Consider the following 17,061-nt stretch of genomic DNA (forward strand, 5'->3'; position numbering starts at 1 on the left):
GGTATTTTAGGAATTGAGTTATAATACTTTATGGGTACTTCAAAAATAGAATTATGGGATCCTAGGATTTTAAGAATTTAGGAAAAAAGTAGAGCTATTTTAAATATCAATATTAAACCTAGAGATTTTACTAATTTACCTCCAAATTCAAAGAATTATATACAATATCCATCCCCGGTTTGGGGAAAAGATATTTTTCCCGCCCCACCCTATCCCCGTTTAGGGTTGACAAAAAAAACCACCCCATTCAGGGTGGGACAGGGCCTCAGTTTTATGGGGGAAATTGCCATCCCACACTTTGATTGGTGAATTTTATTTGTTTTTTATTATTTTCTTTTTTGTTTTTCACTGGGGTATACAATAGGGGTAGCCATGACCCCCAACCCGGTAGCAATGAGATTCGATTCAATCCCAAATCTGGCTACAACTAGCCAAAGATCCTACAAACTGAATCATCATTATACCTATTCATGGGCCAGACTTGGACTTAACTTTTAGCCAAATTTTGAATGACCCAAGTTAGAGCTTGAGTTTGAAGCCCAATTGATTGGTTGTAAGTTGTAACCCTGTTAATGTTCAAGTTTTTAACTCTTAAAAAACCATGGGCACACATGTCCAGCCCTCCCAAGACCCCCCTTGGCTGTGATAAATATTAGGTAATGGTCTTCTACTTTAGAAAATAATAATAATAATAATAATAATAATAATAATAATAATAAATAAATAAAACTAATTAATGACCCTGCCCTCAATATAAGGCAAATATATGTATATTTTATTTGAGATCCACCCTTCACATGGCAAGTTTCAATGAAATCCTTAGAGCTAAATTCGGTGGGCTTCTAAAAAAGTTGTTTTTTTTAATTAAGTTCTATTTATGATTAAAATCATACTTTAGATCTAAAATAAACCCCACAATATTTGGATTTATTTGATCTTCTCAAAGATCCTAAAGTCAATTCCGTTAAACAATTGAAGTTCAATTATATATCATTATTCAACGTGGGCCACAAAAAAGAAGGAAGTACATCCCAAATAATAGATCCCCAATTCGAGATAGAAAATTGTGTCGGGGAGTGGGCCACGTTATTATACGATCTAGGCATGTAATGAACCAAGCAAGAACCAATAAGGGATTTTGCTATCAAAGTCTGAATGCGCCAAAGAGGAGTGGCAAACTTGTCCAAGCAAGAGGATATCAATAATGGTTCGAGTGTCGCCCTTAACGATAACTATGGGAAAATGTTTAAGAGACAATCAATGAGAGACCTTCAAGGAATGTCTATGTGGGAAATCTACCTTACCTATGTGCAATAGGTTAGATTTATTTTTATTTTTTATTTGACTTGAGGAATTTAAATAGATTTGGATTATGTTTGGATAAACCTCAGGATTTGTGCCTTTAGAGCCCCAAAGCACAAAGTCTCAATTTTAGGGCTCATTTGGGAGGGCAGTGCTGAAGATTCAATTAAACTGATTCAGTTGTTTTGAAATGGTTCAGATAAATTATTTAAAGAGATCAATGTGGACAGTCCTTCAAATGACTAACAGCTGATTTGGGCTCCCTGAATTTTTTTTTTACAAAACAGCTGAAGGTGTTATGCTTCACCAAAAGTTATATGTTCATGAAAGTAGCACTCACCAAAAATTGAACACTTATTGGTTCAATTGGTTTTTCATATCCCACAGCTGGAAAGCAAAAGCTTATCCAAACAAAGCCTTGATTTGCGACTTAAAAAATTCCTAAGGCTGTATTTGGTTGCAGTGCAATTTTATTTGCACTAGTGCAAATGCATGTGAGTGCAAATGAAAAAAAAAAATGCAAATTCTTGTTTAATTTTGTTTTAATGTTTTTTTTTTATTCTACTTCATGTCTAGAACCTTTACAAATTAAAGGACACCATAGTTTGAACCTAACTGAACATGTCGACTGCATAATTGAAAGTGGAGCCAATGGTAATGCCCCACACCAACCATAAATGCTAATTGAGAGAATGGGCGGTTTTGGGCTGTATGTATAGGACTAGTGTAATGGTGTGGAGTATTATTATCGTAGAAGGTGAAGTCTATTCCCCCATCTTAGGTCTTTATTTGGCATTCTGTAATGGATAAGGTGCAAATGGATTGGATCATGATTCGATCCGGTCCGAGATCGGATCTTATTTGGTCGAATTTGGATCACTCCTAAGTGTGTATCTACTAAGCAGTATCATACATATTATGTCATTTGAGGGTGTGACTCATACGATTCAAAAATTGAACCATTATGGCCACTGGTTTTCGGGTCGATGATTCGACCGTCTGGTTCGAATGGATGACCCGTTCTGACAACAAAAACTAAAAAAAAAAAACAGCCAAAAACCATTGAATGGGTCAATGGGTTGACAGTTCGACCACTCAAGTCAATGGGTCATTGACCGATTCAATGGTTTTTGCCCAGGGACCAGGATTAGGGTAAAACGGAATTGGTTACTTTGACAGTTTCCAATTAAAAAAAAAAAAAACGGACAACCCATTATGACAACAAAAATTACATCAAAAAAATTGAGTGTGTGAGGTCCATTAAACATTACCATATGTGTTATGTCATTCGAGCGTGTGACTTATATAACCTGAAAAACGGAACCGTTTTAGCTACCAGTTTTTGGGTCAACGTTTGGACTATTCAGTTCGAATGGATGACCCATTCTGATAATAAAAATTAAAAAATAAAAAATGACAAAAAACCATTGAACGAGTCAATGGGTTATTGACCGATTCAACGATTTTTGGCTATGGACTGAGATTAGGATAAAATAGAACCGATTGCCTATATGGCCGACTAAAAAAATAAAAAACATCCAAAACCCATTTAACAGGTCAACGGGTCAATAATTCAACTACTTATGAAGAAGAAAAGGAGTTGAAGGCTTAATTTTACAAGTGGTATTGGGTAGCCCAGTTGCTCCCTGGGCCTGCGAAGGGTCTATGCTAGAATACGCTTCTCCCATATCCCAGACTCGGGCTGCATATTTCAGCCCATTATATCTTTTAAGGCCTACTTATTAACAGCGGAGCCCAGTCCGTGTTTTAGAAAGTTGGGCCTATGTTAATAGATGGCGTATTTTGGTAAAGAGGTAATAGTAGTATAAGATGGGGATTGTTTGGTCATTTTAGTATTATTAACCATATGTTGACAATTTAACATTGATTATACGCCAGGTATATGCTTCCTTTCCTTTCGTCGTCCTGTGATTTTTCATGGCGTCCTCTCGCAAGGCAAAGAAACACGAGGAGGAAGATGAGACTTTCGAAGAAGAGGTACTCCATAGATTACTTATTTCTTAGATAAATTTTCTCCAATTTCTGAATTTTGAATTAGAATTTTTATCTTCTTTCATTTGATTCGATTTTTAGTGTATATCCTTCTTTCTGCAACTGTCATTTGATTGTGATTTTCTTTCCGACCGACTTCCAGTTCAATGAAGTACAAAAGCCATTCCAAATCGGTTTTTCAATTGACAACTCGCTGCTCAAAGTGTACATGCCCTTACTAACTTGGGCAAGTATGTTTGAGCACCTCAGCCCCCAAAATTTCTGTAGTTGTACCTGTCAAGCAACACTGCGGATCAATGTGCTTGTGCTATTACATACTCTGCGACTTCCTCTGGAAATCCCTTTGCCATTTTTGTTACGTGGCTATATATATGCCTCTTCTTATGCTGCTTTGATGCTCATTTCTTATATGCCCTGTTTGGTCTTGACCTCAATTGGTGTTTAGTCCACTCCTTTTGAATGGGAAGTTCGTGAAGATACTGCTTGGATGGTTTATGTGTATAACCTCATAGCTTAATAAGAGATTGCAACATGATTTACCAAAGAAAAATGAAAAAAGTAAAAATTGTTGAGAGAAACTCAACTAAAGCTAATTGGCATTGGTTGCTATGCACTATGTTATGTCCATTAAGTTGCTGGAATTATTTCAGTGATAGTGCATTTTGATTGCTCGAGCATTCTTTATTAAATTCATTTTTTTGTCTGTTTTAAAACTTTCTAAACCACAACATTTCCCTTCCCTTTTCTCTCAAACCTCTCTTTAATGTTTACTTTTCATTTCTTATTTATCCAAGGTTGTCTTTGAACAACCGATCGAAAAAATGGTCTTTCTTTAAACTTGCTCTTTCAGGTTGCTCAAATTTTGTTCCATTTTCCTCCTCTTTCAGCGGTTATGTGTTGGCTGTCAACTAAGTTGAGTCTTGCTTTTTCATGATTATGTCTAGGGCTTCAGCTAATTGAGCTTTTACTTGACTTAGCTTAAGCTCTCGAATATCAGATTGAACTTGGCTTGTTAGTACTTTCTAGAGCTTGGTCTCAGTTGGAAAAGATACAATACAATTTGCAAATTCCAACGGAAAGAAACCCTACCCAAAGGTGAGAAACTCTTCTGGGGGTGGTAGCTCAGAGTAATGGATTTTGAATTTTCTTTTCTTTCCCATGTTCCTGTTTCCATTGCAATCTGGCAACCCAAACACAATTTATTGGAAGAAAACCGCAAGATAAGTTTTCTATTTTTATCTTAATTAAACCAACATATCAATTTTAAAACATCACAAATCCTAAATGAGGGGAAAATGATTGATAAATGCCATTCTCTCTGATCTTCTCTAGCACCTGTGGAGATTGACTGCAGAATGAATTTTATGGAAAGGTTTGGATGACTAAATAAGCATCCTTTAATTACTTGAAAGGTTGTTTGTAAACCAAAAAGGAGGGGTTTCTTGGTCTTCACCTTATCAGCATAATGAATTGGGATTGGAAATGATTTTAGTGATTTGAAGAGCGTTTGGGGTCTGAAGACCCTAGTGGATTTTCAAATGTTCTCAATAAATGACTTACTGAGAACTTGGAAAGAAGTGTCTCTATCAGCTAAAGAAAAGGAAAGAGTAACCATGGAATGGAGACCCCCAGAAACCAATTGTGTTATACTCAATTTTGATGGGAGTTACACTGGTAATCAGGCTGTCGCTGGACTGGGAGGGGTTTTCTGTGATACAGAAGGAAAGGTGTTGGCATTATATTGAGGACCTTTAGCAAAAGGTAATGCTTTGACAGCTGAGCTATGTGGGTTACTCCATGGCTCAAAATTTGCTAGGCAATTTGGTTTCCATAACCATTTATCCAAAAAAAAAAAAAATAGTTTCCATAATTTGGAGGTGGAAGGGGACTCTCAGGTGGTCATTTCTTGGACAAGATGTAGATTCCAAATCCCTTGGGTCTATAGACATAAATTTTAGGAAATAGAAAGCTTAAGAAGGGAATTAAGTGTGGCTTTTAAATGGGTGAGAAGATCAGAAAATGGGATGGCAGATGTTTTGGCTAAGCAAGGGACAACTAGGCACCAAATGTTTTGGGCAAAATTATAATCTATCCTTTGGTTGGAGAAAACTTCCCACCTCATTGTAATCCACAAGGTTATGATAAAAAAAAGAGTGTTTGGGGTCTGTTTATAGAGAAGGATAGTGGAGGCCATTTATTGCTGTAGGGGAAGGGGTGACAGAAATGACGTCAGATATTGTTATGGAGTAAGGATATATAAGGATACCATGAGAACTCATAATGAATTATTGAAGAATCCAGTGATGAGATATGAATGAAAGTGAAGTGTTGGGAAAGATATATGGCATAAGAGGTTTAAAACAACTTAATTGTTGATTGCTTTTTATTTTGATTAATAATAGAAATTTTATTGATTCAGAATTCAGAAACTGATTTAGAATTGCAATTTCATACAACATCTCATGGAGAGGCGCGAGCTGCAGCCTCTCCCAATAGCTTACAAGTAAACTAGTAATAAATTACATAAATCACAGCTGAGCCCAAAACAAATCTTCCCTATTTTCCCCTTGTTTGGCTAACACATCAGCCAAAGCACTTAACAGCTGATTGCTTTGAAGGATTGGGAAGGATTTGGTTAGGAATGCAAAGGCTAAGTACAGTCATAACTATTTGAAGATCCTATGACCTTGTTTCTTCTTTTTCTAGGATTTGATGGTGCACAGTTTTGAGCATTTGGAAGTTCATGGAGTTTGAACTTTTATGTGGAAGTAGTTTCTCTTTAGATGATTTTCTGCTGTCTTTGTACAGGAGCCATTGTTTTATTTATTGGCTTGGCTGCACAGATGTTCAGCCCCTAAGAAGGTGGATTTCTTCATATGGAAACAGTTCAATTCTGGATGAAATTGTCTGTGGAGTATGGATAATTTAATGGTAGAGGAATATGAGTTACTACTTACTAGATATTCTCCATATCCTCGGAGTAAGGGCAAATAATGGACCATTAGGGCTGTTCACGGGTCAGGTTGGTTCGGTTTCAGTAATATTGTCAACCGAACCAAAATTTTTGGGTTGACTTTGAAACCAACCGAAACTGATTGACAAAAGGTAAAGACCAACTCTTGGGTTGACATCGGTTTTGATTCCACCAACCGAAATTAAATGTTAGCTCAATGCCTCAATTTGACAAATTGATGTTTTTGTTTTTTAACTCTTTCCTTTATATTGACAAATGTCGAACATGAACCACAACTCATTAACATCTTTACTTTGATAATACCTCGAACCGTACTTTGCTAAGACCTTCACATTAACTGAGACTTCACAAAAGCTGAAGAAAGAAACAACTTTTACATCGAGACCATAAACTAAATGTTGAAGTTCAAACTGTACTTTGATAGGACCTTTACTCATTTTGCCATTTTGTCACATGTGTAAAATTGTCATTTCAATGGTCGAGGATTATAAAGTTGATAGAGTGAAGAGTTACTTTTATATTTTTAGGTTTGCTACTTTTTTATGGGAATTAGGAAAAAGGTAAATATAGTGAAGCGACAGAGGACGGTTGGGTCAATTTCATTTTGGGTTTTGATGAAGGAAGATTTGGCCCGACCTCGTAATTACTTAACACGTGGCAAAGGCAACAGCTCGGCACAACAGCGCGCCTCCGAAGGGAGGAACCAGCGGCCCGAACTCCCTACCAGCAGTCCGAACTCCCTACTAGGAGCCCGAACTCCCTACAAGGAGCCCGAACTCTCCCTTAGACCCCAAGCCAAACACAAAGGGCAATAACCCGAACTGGCCTGCCCCATGGCAGTTCGTGACACACCTCTATCCGAACTCAAGACCACATCGCTCACTACTCTAGCACTTCGCCTCCAGAACGCCGAACTGAAAAAACCGTACCATGCCTGACACCAAGGAAGTTCGTATTCAGGGGCGGCGCACTTGACTGACTGGGGATCTGACGCTTGACAGCCGCACTTCAAACGGCCACCTGCCACCGCCATCTCCAGTTACGGAGACGGCTCCGACAAGGAGCTCGGAGCAGTGGCGGTTCTGTCCCAGTAGGGGTGATGACACCCGAACTGGCAGGAGCGCAGAAATAATCATACCCGACCTGACAGAAGCCTCGGAGTGAGTGCGCGAAGTGGTTATAAAAGGCTCCCTACCCCCCAAGAACAAGGTATGTGAACTTTGCACCATCTGGTTTTGTCTTGCCTTTGAGAGAATACTAACTTGAGCTTCAGAGCAATCTCACCGGGTTCCCCCCGGTGTTCCCTCATCTTCTCCGTTTCAGGTTCTCCGTAACTCCGTTCATAGGCAAGGCCGTCGACAGCTAGGATCGGCCGGATTGCGCTCCATCAATTGGCGTCGTCTGTGGGAACGCTTCTAAAAGCCTCCCTCTAAAACTCTCATAACCTCCTCTTCTTCCAAAAAACTTCAACACCCATGGCTTCTTCCAGCAATGCCGGACATGGCACAGAAACGAACACCACCGGGGAACAACTCCAAGTCCCCATGGTGTGCATCGGACACTTCACCATCCCTCTTTCGGTGGATGGGATCCCCAGCTTGAATGCGCCACAAGCAGTGGCGCCCCTAAACCTTTCTACCCTGAACATCTCTCTTCCACTCCCTATCGAAACAACTTTTGTTGAACCAATTGCTGTCCCCCTGGCGACCCGCCAGAACCAGTTCGACGACCTGATCCAATGCATGCGGGCAATGCAAGTCCAAATGCAACAGTTCTAGCAGCATCAGCTCCAGCAGCACCAAGTACTACACCATCTCTCTCAACATCACTATCAGCAGCAGTTCCCTCAACTACCCCTGAACTAGTCACTGCTTCCACCTCGGCACCCTGCTCCAAAGCCGGTTAAGGTCTCCCCTCAGGGTGGACGCCCTCACCGAGGAGAAGCCTCCCAACTCCAGAACCCCCCTAACAGCCAGGTCTCATCCCCAGGCCGAAGGGAAAGGAAAATCACCCCCGCTTCGCAGCTCGCAGGCGGGTCGGGAACCTCGCCCGTAAAGTCAGCACCTCGACGCTCCAAGCCTGAGTTCCCGCTCACAGAGAACCGATTCAGCGCCCTAATAGTAGAATACCAACATTCCGGGCCATCGAGCTCGGAAACACAGAGGCCAGCAGCGCCAGTACCAGGCCCACTCAACAACGAAGGTACCGGCGAAGTCGCCAAACTGCCACCCGTGTCCTGCCCGAGCTCAGAGGTAGGGGAGAGACGAGCTCGGACGAGGTAAAAGCTGCCCCAATCTTCTCAGTTCCTTCCCCCCTCGCATTAGAACTCTTGGTAGTCCCCATGCCCAGAGACTTCAAGCTCCCACCTTTGGACAAGTATGATGGGTCCTTTGACCCCAACGACCACGTCGATGCTTTCCAGTCTCAAATGCACCTCGCTAGGGCCAGTGAATCATGCATGTGCGTGGCCTTCACCACCACCTTCAGGGGGGTGGCCCGCACCTGGTACAAGAACCTGGCCCCGGGGTCAATAAGAAGCTGGATCCAGTTCGTGCAGGTCTTCACCGCACACTTCGTTACCAGCAAGCGGTGCCCCAACCGAGGAAAGCATCTTCAGAGTAGTCCAGAGGGAAGGAGAATCCATTCGGGGCTACATCAAGCGGTTCAATGAAGCATGCTTGCAGATACCGCGATTAGACCCCACAGTATAGCTCACGGCAGCCAAGAGAGGAGTAATGCACAAGGAGTTCAAACAAAGAACCGAAGGCGGGGTTGAGAAAAGGAAAAGTGAATGTGAGCCCTCCAACCCAGGCGACAGAAGAAACCCGGCCCGGGAGACGAAGCCAAGCCAGTCGTCCCGAGCTCCCTTAGTAGTTCGGACGGATTACACGCCGTTAAACACAAGGCGGACCGAGATCTTGATGCGATCAAAGACGCCCCATACGTAAAGTGGCCACCTCGCCTAAAGAGTAACCCAAATGAGAAAAAAAAAATCTGTACTGTAGTTTTCATAGAGATCACGATCATTGTATCGAACAGTGTAATAATCTCTGGGATGAGATAGAGGGACTCATCCGTCGCGGATACTTGAGAAATTTTGTACAGCATAATGATAATAATAATAAGGCAGGTCGGCAAGGGGAGATAACAGTACCTGTGGAAGTCGACACATGGCCTTGTGCGGTCAGACTCAACCACGATTTCCTGGTGGTCGTGACCCCCTCCCCATACAATGCCATAATAGGGCGGCCAATTACGCATATTCTACGGGCAGTGGTCTCCACCTACTATCTGGCAATGAAGTTCCCCACAGACTTCGGTGTGGGGGTAGCGCGGGGCGACCAGCTTGAGTCTCGCAAGTGTTATGTTGCCGCCCTGAAGGGGAAAACCAAGGCAGCCGACGACCTCGAACTGGAGCGGCCTATGGAGCAGGGCGAGGAACGAGCTTCGCCCACAGAGGAAACGGTCGCGATCCCGACCTCGACTACAGATCCGGCTCGAATGCTACAGATCGGTGCTTCCGTCAAGGAACCTCTACGAATCGAACTGGTGAGTTTCTTATTTCAAAATTTAGATATTTTTGCATGGTCCGCGGCCGATATGCCCAGTATTGACCCTGGCCTCATAACTCACAAACTTAATACTGACCCTTGTAGTCAGACCCATTAGACAGAAGAAACGCAACTTAGCCCTGGAGCGCTGGAGGGCGGTCGATGAGGAGGTCGAAAAGCTCCTCGCAGTGGACTTCATAAGGGAAGTTCATTACCCGAGCTGGGTAGCTAACCTAGTACTGGTGAAAAAGGCAAACGGCAAGTGGCGCATGTGCGTCGACTACACCGACCTGAATCGAGCTTGCCCTAAAGACTGCTTCCCCCTCCCCAGAATTGACCGCCTAGTGGAAGCAACATCGGGACACGAGTTGCTAAGCTTCTTGGACGCCTACTCAGGCTACAACCAAATTAGGATGGACCAGTCCGATGAGGAAAAAACCAGCTTCATAATCGAGTTCGGCCTGTACTACTACAAGGTCATGCCCTTCGGACTGAAAAATGATGGGACGACCTTCCAAAGACTTGTAAATAAGCTGTTTCGGCCCTTAATTGGCACGAAAATAGAATGTTATGTAGATGACATGGTCGTCAAGACGCAGTTCTCACAGGAATTAATACAAAACTTAGATTCTGCCTTCCAAATTCTGCGTCAATTTAGCATGAAACTGAACCCCAACAAATGTGTCTTCGGTGTCACCTCGAGAAAGTTCCTAGGGTACCTTGTCAACCGGCGCGGTATTGAGGCCAACCCGGACAAGATAAAGGCCATCCTATATATGAGACCACCCTGAAAAGTAAAAGAAGTTCAGAGGCTAAACGGCCGCATAGCCGCTCTGAGCCGCTTCATGTCCAAATCGGCAGACCGCTGTTTGCCTTTCTTTAAGGCAATCAAAGGCAAAGGGTTCGAGTGGACCCGAGATTGCTAGCTTGCATTCGACGAGCTAAAGACCTACCTTGCTACTGTGCCAACCTTAGCCAGGCCCGAGGAGGGCGAGGTCCCAGAACTATACCTCTCGGCAAGCGACGAGGTGGTCAGTTCGGTACTAATAAAAGAAGTAGATCGGGTTCAGCTGCCTGTCTACTATGTTAGTAAAATTCTGCAGGGAGCAGAGACGAGATACCGACAGATGGAAAAGCTAGCATACGCACTGGTAATTGCAGCTCGGAAACTCCGCCCATATTTCCAGGCTCACACCGTCATCGTCTTGACTAACAAACCTCTGAGGCAAGTCTTACTCAAGCTCGAAGTTTCCGGTCGGTTGACGAAGTGGGCCATCGAGCTTAGCGAGTACGACCTCCATAATAAGCCACGAACTGCTATTAAGGCCCAAGCCTTAGCAGATTTTATCGCCGAGTGCACGTTCAGCCTCGAAGCCCCTGGGCCGGTTGAGCCCGAGATCCCCAGTTCAGGCGAGCCCAGAGCTCCCAAGCCAGTAGAGTCTGAACCCCGTGAAGCAGCAGCCAGTGTGGCATCTCTCCTGGTTAGGCCAAACGCGAACTGGGATGAGGAGCCCTGGATCCCTCACGTAGATGGCTCCTCGAACCAGCAGGGCAGCGGGGCTGGAATAGTCCTACGCGGCCCGGGTGGCACGAAATTGGAATACGCACTACGCTTTGAGTTCGCGGCATCCAACAACGAGGCGGAGTACGAGGCACTGATAGCCGGGCTGAACCTAGCACAAAAGGTAAGAACAAAGCACATAGTTATCTGTAGTGATTCCCAGCTCGTGGTCAACCAGGTTACAGGCGAATACGAAGCACGCGAGCTCTCTATGATCGCATACTTGGCGAAAGTAAAAGAAGCTCTGCTCAACTTCCCGTCACACTTCATCAGGCAAATCCCGAGGTCACAACACCATGAGAACCGTGTACATAGAGAACTTACCTCGGCCTAGCATTCTCGGTGGGGCAGAGGAGGTCGCTTCCATCCTTGAAGCAGAGCCGAGCTGGATCAACCCACTAGCGAGCTTCTTGCTAGATGGAGCCCTCTCTGTGGACCGCAATGCAGCCAAGAGGGTGCAGCGCCAGGCAACCAAATACGTCATAATAGACGAACGGTTGTACCGACGGTCCTACACGCTCCCCTACCTGCGTTGCTTGCGACCTGCCGAAGCCGAGCTCGTACTCTGCGACACTCATGAAGGACTGTGCGGCGGACACCTGGGGGGCAAAGCCCTCGCCCAAAAGGCACTTCAACAAGGATACTACTGGCCAACGATGAAGGCAGAAGCTGTCGAGCTCGTCAGAAAATGCGACAAGTGTTAGAAGCACGCCAATATCCACCATCAGCCTGCTTCCGACCTCAAATACTTCACCAGCCCATGGCCCTTTGCGCAGTGGGGCATCAACCTCCTGGGGCCATTCCCGCCAGCAATAGGTGGGAGAAAGTTTCTAGTGGTGGCAGTAGATTACTTCGCAAAATGGATAGAAGCTGAACCTCTAGCAACAGTTACAGCCCGAAACATACAAAACTTCTTTTGGAAGAGCATAGTATGTCGCTTTGGGCTACCTCGGGTGCTGATCTCCGACAACGACAAACAGTTCGAGGATATCAAGTTCCAAGAATGGTGCCAAAATATGGGAATTCGTCAGAACTTCACGTCGGTCGCACACCCGCAAGCAAGCGGTCAGACGGAAGTAATGAACAGAGCCATCCTCCGCGGACTGAAACCCCGACTAGACCGAGCTAAAGGGTTGTGGGCGGACGAGCTACCAAGTGTTCTATGGGCTCACTGAACTACAGAAAAAACCGCCACGGGAGAAACCCACTCTAACCTCACCTACGGTACCGAAGCGGTAATCCCGGCGGAAATCGAAATACCTACACTGCGACTAGAAGCATATGATGATTAGACAAACAGACATGAGTTATGCACTAACCTCGACCTACTAGATGAGGTAAGGGACCTCGCGCACATCCGGACAGTGGCCTACCAGCAAAAAGTAGCTCGATACTACAATGCCAGAGTAAAGAAGCGGAGCTTCTGCATCGGCAACCTGGTTCTCCGTAAGATCATGGTGCCCGAACCCGGTGTGGGCAAACTTGGATCAAATTGGGAAGGGCCCTACAAAGTAAAGAGAGCGCTTGGGGGGGCATACGAGCTCGAAACCTTAGAGGGCAAACAAGTACCCCGAGCGTGGAACATCGTCAACTTAAGGCGATACTACCTATAGACCACCAAGCGAAGCAGACAAAATCGCTACCAGAGCCTAAGGACTTGGATACCGAGCTAACGAAGGCTCAAGCGAAGCAGGCAAGCAAAGAAAAGTGTCGGCCAAAGGCTCAGGCGAAGCGGAAACAACGAACTAATAGAGACATCGGCATCTTAGAGACTAAGTATTAAACACCAATCGGGCGAATGGTCAGTTTGGCAAATACGATCAGTTTGGGAGAAAGAACAACCAACACTTAACCAAAAGAAAAGTCATTCCATTACAAAATAAGGGAGTGTACATTTCGAAAAAAAAATTTTTTACATGTTACAGGCCCGGAGCTACTTCTTCATTATCAGAAGCCACTTCAACAATACCCGAAGGTCCTGCCTCGCCCTCGGAATCTGGCTCACCATTAGCAGCGTTGGCCATCTATTGAGTTATGCGCGAAGTGGATATGGCACTAATATCGAGCTCGGGGTACGTGTTCCGGATCATCCACTGGCTCAGTTTAAAACCCCTTCTGTACGAGTCCACCATCAGGTCATCAAAGCGTGGCGAGGCGATGTACTCATCGACGACCTTCTTGTTGGCATCTTCGATGCCTTGAGAAAAGATTTGCGTCCTCTCCCTAATATCCTTCTGAAGGTATTCATCCTGATGCTGTAGATCCAGCCTCAGGTTCGCCATGTGCTTCACAACAACCCCCATGGCCTCGGCATCTCTCTGAGACCTCGCCTGTTTGGCCATAGCAGCGCGAGTAGCGTCCTCAGCAGCACGAGCAGCCGCCTCAGCAGCTCGGGAAGTCGCCTCGGCAGCATGGAAAGCCTCTTCGGCAGCTCGCGCCTGCTTCGAGCTCCTCTCCACCTGGGCCGCCAAGGCATGGATAGAAGAGTTCACCTACCAAAAGGAAAGAACAAGCGATTAAGAGAATGACAACAAGAGGGATAAAAGCAAAGAAGCCCGACAAGAAATCTGACTCACCACCATAGCATGAGTAGCAGCACGACAGGCGACCTGGTTCAAAGGAAGATCGGTCCACGCCGCGATCTCCTCGGGGAAGGTGGCCTCCCTACTCTTCTGAAGAGCGTAGTTCGGCGACAGCATGCTCCCGAATTCCCCTTGGGCTCTCGAGCTTGAGGGCCTAGCTCGCGTATAAGTGGACCCAGAGTAAGCGGGAGCACTAGAGTAGGCGGGAGCTCCTGTGTGAGTAGTCTCGGCATAAGGGGCCCCTGCCGCTTCTTGCATTGGAGGAGCCACCTCGGGCTCCCTGGGTGGATCCTCTGATGGGTAGTCTGGTACCTGAGGCTCCGCATCTTGGGGCAACTCGGCACGAGTTCGCTTGGCGACTCACTTCCTCCTCTTCATGCCTTGAAACAGGTGCCCACCGCGAGTCCTTTCTGAGTCCATCACACCTGCAAAAAAGAGTTCGACATCATAAAAAATGAAAGAACAAAGCAAAACAAGAAACCTCTGAGCAAGGAACCTACCAGAACTCAGGCCGGCCGCAATGAGCTTGGCCTCCGTCAGATATTGATGGCATTTTAGCCCTAGCCGTGCCCATTGCCGGAGGCCCTTCACTGTCTCTTTATCAAGTGTAACACCAGAGTCAGGGGCGGCCATCCCCCACCCGGTCTAAAACGGCCACCCTAATACACTTTGCACCCCGAAGTAGTCCCGCTTCCACGCCGGAACCTTGTTGGGAAGTTCATGTAAGAGCTTAAAACCCGAGCGAGGAGACAGGTAATACGCCCGCCTACGTCCGGGAAGGGGACCCGCTTGCTTCTTAAGCATTAAAATAGAGAATATCTCTAAGTCTAAAGGAAAGCCCTGTTCGCAAAATAGGGAGATTGTCCCCACCAAGTTACGAATGGAGTTCGGGTGAAGCTGGTTGACAGTAACGCCAAAGTGGTTCATGACTTCGACAAGAAGGGGGTGGAAAGGCAGTCGCAGCCCCGCAGCGAGCTGCTCCCGGAATATCACGATCTCTTCAGGACCGTGTTCCCAAGGAAAGCTACTCGAAGGTACGAAGTAGGCGTACTCCCCAAGCAAGTTGTAATAGGTAATAAGGGATTGGAGCCCCTCAGGCTCATGGTCGAGGGACCAAACTTGTCTAATATCCGACCTCGACGAGAGGTGGACGCCAAACTGCCCGAGGCGGCTCGGCCTACGGGTTCAAACTCTTCCTCAAGTTCTACCTCAGGTTCGCTAAGGCCATCGGTGGATGCAACTCGGTTCGTAGAACCTGCATCAGACCCACTTGAAGAATCGTCTGAGTCGTCCGAGCTAGACATCGAGGAAGAAAAGATGGAATCCAGGAAAGTACTCACCCGGAAAAAGGCTTGAAAAGACTACGGGAACTGGAACACGAGCAAAAAACCTTGAAGGCGAACTAAAAGCCTGGACACGAGCTGAAACTTGGACGCGAGCTCAAGAAGCAAAGCGCAGAAGTGATAAAGCGACTGGGGTTCCCCACCATTTATACCCACAGTGATCGAGAACCAACAGTGCAGATCAAAACCAATCTAACGGCCTGCAGTCGCGCTGACACATGTCCCCTGAGACCGAGACGTGATTGGCGCACTTCTTTTTGAAACTGACAAAATGCCGGCGCAGGTTTTTCTGAAACTGACAGAATGCCAGCGCACATCTCCTCGCAATAAAAAGGCAGTGACGCGTTTTTTCAAATTCGAAAAGACCCGCTGTCACGTCTCCCAGTGGCGTTCTCTTTTGAAATTTAAAAAAAGCGCGTGCCGCCACGTTTGTCAGCATTTGTAGGCAGGTCGGCGCGTTTCCCGTCTTTTGGGCGCTCGAAGAACCCTGACAACGCACCTCGCGCTATCGAAATTCGAAGTATGGGACAAATCCACCTGCCACCTCGCGAACTCCCCGCGCCAGGGCAAGACCCTTAGCACGAGGAGTGGGGGGCAATTGATGAAGGAAGATTTGGCCCGACCTCGTAATTACACAACACGTGGCAAAGGCAACAGCTCGACACAATAGCGCGCCCAAGGTGCGAGCACCAAAGGGAGGAACCAGCGGTCTGAACTCCCTACCAGCAGCCAAACTCCCTACTAGGAGCCCGAACTCCCTACAAGGAGCCCGAACTCTCCCTTAGATCCCGAGCCGAACACAAAGGGCAATAACCCGAACTGGCCTGCCCCATGGCAGTTCGGGACACACCTCTATCCGAACTCAAGACCACCTCGCTCACCACTCCAGCACTTCGCCTCCAGAACGCCGAACTGAACAAACCGTACCATGCCTGACACCAAGGAAGTTCGTATCCAGGGGCGGCGCACCTGACTGACTGGGGATCTGACGCTTGACAGCCGCACTTTAAACGGCCACCTGCCACCACCATCTCCAGTTATGGAGACGGCTTTGACAAGGAGTAGTGGCGGTTCTGTCCTCGCAGAGGTGATGACACCCGAACTGGCAGGAGCGCAGAGATAATCATACCCGACCTGACAGAAGCCTCGGAGTGAGTGCGCGAAGTGGTTATAAAAGGCTCCCTACCCCCCAAGAACAAGGTATGTGAACTTTGCGCCATCTGGTTTTGTCTTGCCTTTGAGAGAATACTAACTTGAGCTTCGGAGCAATCTCACCGGGTTCCCCCGGAGTTCCCTCATCTTCTTCGTTTCAGGTTCCCCGTAGCTCCGTTCAGAGGCAAGGCCGTCGATAGCTAGGACTGGCCGGATTGCGCTCCATCAGGCTTCAACGTCATAAACCACAACCAAACCGAATTATCGGTTTTTGACATGTTTTCAAACCGAAACAGGCCGAATTTTTTTAACTGACCATCTCAGGTCGAGTCGGTCTGGTTCGGTTGATTTGGTCAGTTTATAAATTTTTATGAACAGCACTATGGACCATCTTCTTTTCCATTGCAGTTTTATGAGGGCAGGTTTTCTTTGCTCCAATCTTATTTCTGCACCTGGTATATCTATCCATTATTTGATGAAACTACTTGATTTTGTGTCCAGTAAACTAAGTAGTGCTTTTGGGTTTGGTCTATCTTGCTTGTGATTAACTTTGATTATTCTCTTTTCTTCCAATTAAATTAAA

The 17,061-nt window shown here is 46.0% G+C and overlaps 1 protein-coding gene across 3 annotated transcripts in view; it reads left to right on the top strand.

The window, feature by feature from the left end:
* The first annotated feature begins 3,199 nt into the window (after positions 1-3,199).
* Positions 3,200-17,061, top strand: part of LOC148868555 (Rab3 GTPase-activating protein catalytic protein) — a 94,551-nt gene continuing 80,689 nt past the window's right edge. For 2 of the 3 annotated variants that reach the window (XM_088972622.1, XM_088972623.1), the window contains exon 1: positions 3,200-3,300. In XM_088972622.1, the coding sequence (XP_088828748.1) occupies positions 3,241-3,300 (60 nt within the window). In that variant the 5' untranslated portion in view covers positions 3,200-3,240. The remainder of the gene's footprint in view (positions 3,301-17,061) is intronic. The other variant, XM_088972624.1, reaches the window with a different exon arrangement.

The sequence above is a fragment of the Nelumbo lutea genome, chromosome 2 (assembly GCF_056320005.1).
Source record: "Nelumbo lutea isolate HS-2025 chromosome 2, American lotus-T2T, whole genome shotgun sequence".
In the NCBI taxonomy this organism is placed as follows: domain Eukaryota; kingdom Viridiplantae; phylum Streptophyta; class Magnoliopsida; order Proteales; family Nelumbonaceae; genus Nelumbo; species Nelumbo lutea.